Below are 3,830 nucleotides of genomic sequence, written 5' to 3'. Positions count from 1 at the left end.
TCACTTCTGTTATTCAGAGTTTTGGAGATTTTGAGCTGTCACTTAAAGTGAGAAAGAATAACTCAAGCTGATTCAGAAGCCCGTCTTTTAGAAAATGGTCCTCTATCATTATTTCATCAGAACAAATCATTCCTGCTGGGTTATGCTTCTAAATAAGACAAGTTCACATTTCTTTTAAATGGTGGACAAAAAATAAAACAATGAAACACTTGTTCATTCTTTGCCACTTTAAATTGTTCCCACAGTGGTTTGAGTGTTTTTCAGGCAACATCTCAAAGCAAACAGAGAATAAAAGAGACACAGATGGGAAAGAAAGTGTGCAGATAGAAATAATTTTGTTTGTTTCACTTCTTGTCATCCTCAGCATCAAACTGAGGAGGAGGGAGGTGATGGGACGGCTCCTCTTCCTCAGACTTTAGGTGGTCTGCTGCTGCGGGTCTCATCTTCAGCTCGGTCACAGCCGTCTGAACAAGCTGCAGTCGAGTCTCTCGGAGCGAACGCCTCAGCTTTGCTCGCCGGTTCTGGAACCAGATCTGACAGGAAAAAATGTTGATCTTCCCACTGTTCTTTAGTTAAACTTCCTGTTATCTCATGATTTATTTATAAGGATTTTTATGTATTGTGTGTCTATAAGTGAGAATTTGCACCAAAAAGCATATAGTTGATTAAATAGCTTTTTTTTCACACGTCTTGAATCTTCTGGATCCTAGTTTACAACAAAAGGCTATATATATATATTTTTTTAATCTTTTAAGAAACTATCAGAACCTGTATTCGGTCTTCGTCCAGATCCAGTTTTCCTGCCAGCAGCTCCCTCAGTTGGATACCTGGATAACAGTTCACCTGGAACACCGTCTCCAGAGCATTCACCTGATGGAGTGGAGTTAAAGTTAAGTTAGAAAAAATGTTGTCGGATGAGATCTTCTTTTTTTTCTTTTTTGACAGTTTACATGATTGACAGAACACCTGACTGTTGCTGAAGGCCGTCCTGGGTCTTCGTCCAGTATACCAGTTTGATGTGGGCCGAGGGGAGCTCTGGGGCTGACGGTGACGCTGTGGTTCTAGATCAGGAACGGGTCGTTTACAGCAGGGACTTTTTTCTGTGTTCTTCCTCTCTGCTCCAAATTCTGAAGCAATTAAAAACATGATGAATTATAATTTATAATAATTTATTTATTTATTTATTAATGTTTTTTCACTTTCTTTTTTCAAATATCACATTACACATGTCAGCTTACATAATAATATATATGATTTAGCAATGGCATCTAGGTGTTATTCGAGTGTATCTGTTGCTTTATGTCTGTTGGTTGTGCTGTTCTTTTTGTGTCTCTTTCCAGGTGATGGAGCAGACAGAGGACGTTTTATCATTCTCTTCCTTTTATCTCCTCTTTCTTTCACCTCTACTCTTTTTTTTCTTTTCTTTCACTTTTTGTTCTTCCTTTACTCTCCCATTGTCATGTCCATATAATTTGAAATTCTCCTTGCAGGAATCATAATAAAGCTATTTACAAGCATAAATCAAGTGGAGCTCTATGGCGAAAGCTGTTTGCTCCTCTTGTAAAAGCAAAATCTGTCAAGCTCTATCTGGCATTGAGACATCAATTCCTATTGCCATATTGCTAGACAGGACACTGGGAAGAAACAAAAAAAAACATGATGAAAAAGCAGAACATCACAGATTACTCATCATTTAGAATTAGACTCAGAGCTTAATCTTGGTGTTTAATGGACTGCAGCGTGAAGATTACTTAAACATGGGACAACGCTCATTTAACAGTTTTACATCTAACATATTCCAAATAAAGAAATGACTAGAAATGCACCCTGACAAGGACTATAAGCGTCTTACACCTTAGGTTTGTGTAAGACCGTGTTCCAGCAAAGCCAGTTGTTTTGCTGATGATTGCCACTGCATGTTCAGGGTGGTTCTCCTGCTGGAAGGTGAATCTCCACCCCAGCCTTTTGTCTTCCCGCCAACTTTGACCATAAATTACCAACAATTAGACAATAGTGAAGGGCAAAGCCAGGAAGTCTAAATCTTTTTCCATAATATTATTTTCTTAGTTCAGACTTATCCAGACGTGGCCAATTCTTAAAACAAATGTCAGTCTTTTCCCGAGATTCAGACTGAAGAAATCTAGTCTAATAATTTTTTTTTCAAAAGAACTAAAAAAAAACATAAATTATCTTCATTCCACGTTCAGATGACATTTCAAAGAAGATTAGGCATCTAGAAATGAAAAACCTTTTAACAAGGAGGGTATATTTGGCTGTCATTGTTCATTTTACAAAAGATACCAAAATAAGGAGTAGGAGACTAAGGATGCAATAGATAAATTTAAGAGCAGCCAAATCTTAAATTTGGATTTGGCTGCTCTTAAATTTAAGAACAGCCTTGAAATGTGAAGGACTGTGTAAAAATCAACATACCTATTGGCAACAGTAGATTGTAAGGTTGATAAAACCTTTGAATAAGTGGGACTCTAATGCTCAAAGAGTAATTTTTATTTCAAATATTTGCAGCACTTGTTGGCACAGAAAGCAAGGCTAGGTAAAATACAAAACCTCCTCACCTGTCCAAGGGCGGTGAAGTTTGAGGCACTTCCCAAGGTTTTCCTGCTCCAAGCCAAGAATCCGATCGATATAAAAAGCTTGGTGGCGTTCTTCCTTCACAGGAGTTACAGTGCATTCCATTATCACCAATATGGAAAAGTGAGAGCTAAAGACCTCAGAAAAAGAGATGTTTCTTGGGCTTCACTGAGACACAAACAGTCGTGAAGCGTCACAAATGTTTGATGGGGAACCTCCCTGACTGTGGAAATCCTTCACACTGCCTTGGTGGTCGAACGAGAGCAAACCGGCTGACTGCTGGTTTAAATGGGAGTGGAGAATTAAGACAGGCCTCCAATTAGAAGTAAGAAGGTTTTTTCCATGTGAATGAGATTCCCTGATGCTCCATACAGCAGCTAATCTCAGCTAATGCTGTGTGTGCTGCTGGAAGTTTCACACTGACATACAACTTTTCTCTGAATGATAAAAAAACAGCTCAGATTTAATGTGTTTCTGTATTGATTGAATTTCCTCAGCCATGTGCTCTCCATGAGCGAAAGAGATTAGGAAATGTTTATTGAAAACCGCCACCATGACGTAAACACAAAGCAGCCCTGCATTCCTTTTCTTCTGAATTAACAAAGTAGAAAATGAGTTTAGTTTTCACTCCAGAAATACATCTGAGCTGCTGTTCCAGGCCTGACACAGAATGTGAGCTAATAATAATGACAATGATGGCAATGAAAACAATCCGCTGAGACCCAGTAATGCTATTAGGCTAATCTGGACGTGTTGTGATGCAGATGAAGCTCGTAGAGTGTGAATGCAGTCTGAAGCAGCAGGGAGGAAAAACCTTTTCACAACCAGATCATCTCCCACTAAAGGCCTATGGCAGCTTTAAACCAACAGCACACTTATTTATTTATCCCTTGCTGAGAGGTGGGAGGCTCCTGGTCAATTTGTACATCCATTAATCCTTACATGCCATTTTGTCCCTTCCTACTTTCAATTTGTACCTGTAAACAGATTGATTCTTTACCGCTTCCTTAATATATCTATATAGCTATATCTGATGAATAACAGCAATTAATTAAATGTTAAATTAATTAATTTAACATTTTATTGCTCCAGATTTCTATTTATTTTGCTTCTTATCACCATTTGGTGGTCCTGATAGATTAGGAGTCTCATGACACGTTTCTGCCAGATACGGGTTGCTTTACAGAGCGAAAGCTGGACAAGGAGACGTCGGCGGAGAGTACAGGTACAACGTCAAG

At 38.7% G+C, this 3,830-nt stretch overlaps 1 protein-coding gene across 1 annotated transcript; it reads right to left on the bottom strand.

Annotated features, from left to right (window-relative positions):
- Nucleotides 1-246: 246 nt before the first annotated feature.
- hesx1 (HESX homeobox 1) lies at nt 247-2,697 on the bottom strand. Its single transcript, XM_012856094.3, has 4 exons — nt 2,577-2,697; nt 967-1,061; nt 769-870; nt 247-533 (listed from the first exon to the last, which is right to left on the bottom strand). Exons 1-4 carry the CDS (start codon nt 2,695-2,697, stop codon nt 345-347), a joined length of 507 nt encoding a protein of 168 aa, XP_012711548.2. The 3' UTR covers nt 247-344.
- Nucleotides 2,698-3,830: the final 1,133 nt, after the last annotated feature.

This window comes from Fundulus heteroclitus, chromosome 24 (genome assembly GCF_011125445.2).
Source record: "Fundulus heteroclitus isolate FHET01 chromosome 24, MU-UCD_Fhet_4.1, whole genome shotgun sequence".
NCBI classification, from domain to species: Eukaryota; Metazoa; Chordata; class Actinopteri; order Cyprinodontiformes; family Fundulidae; genus Fundulus; species Fundulus heteroclitus.
The sequence above is the reverse complement of the archived record's forward strand: the minus strand, read 5'-3'. Positions and strand labels throughout refer to the sequence as shown.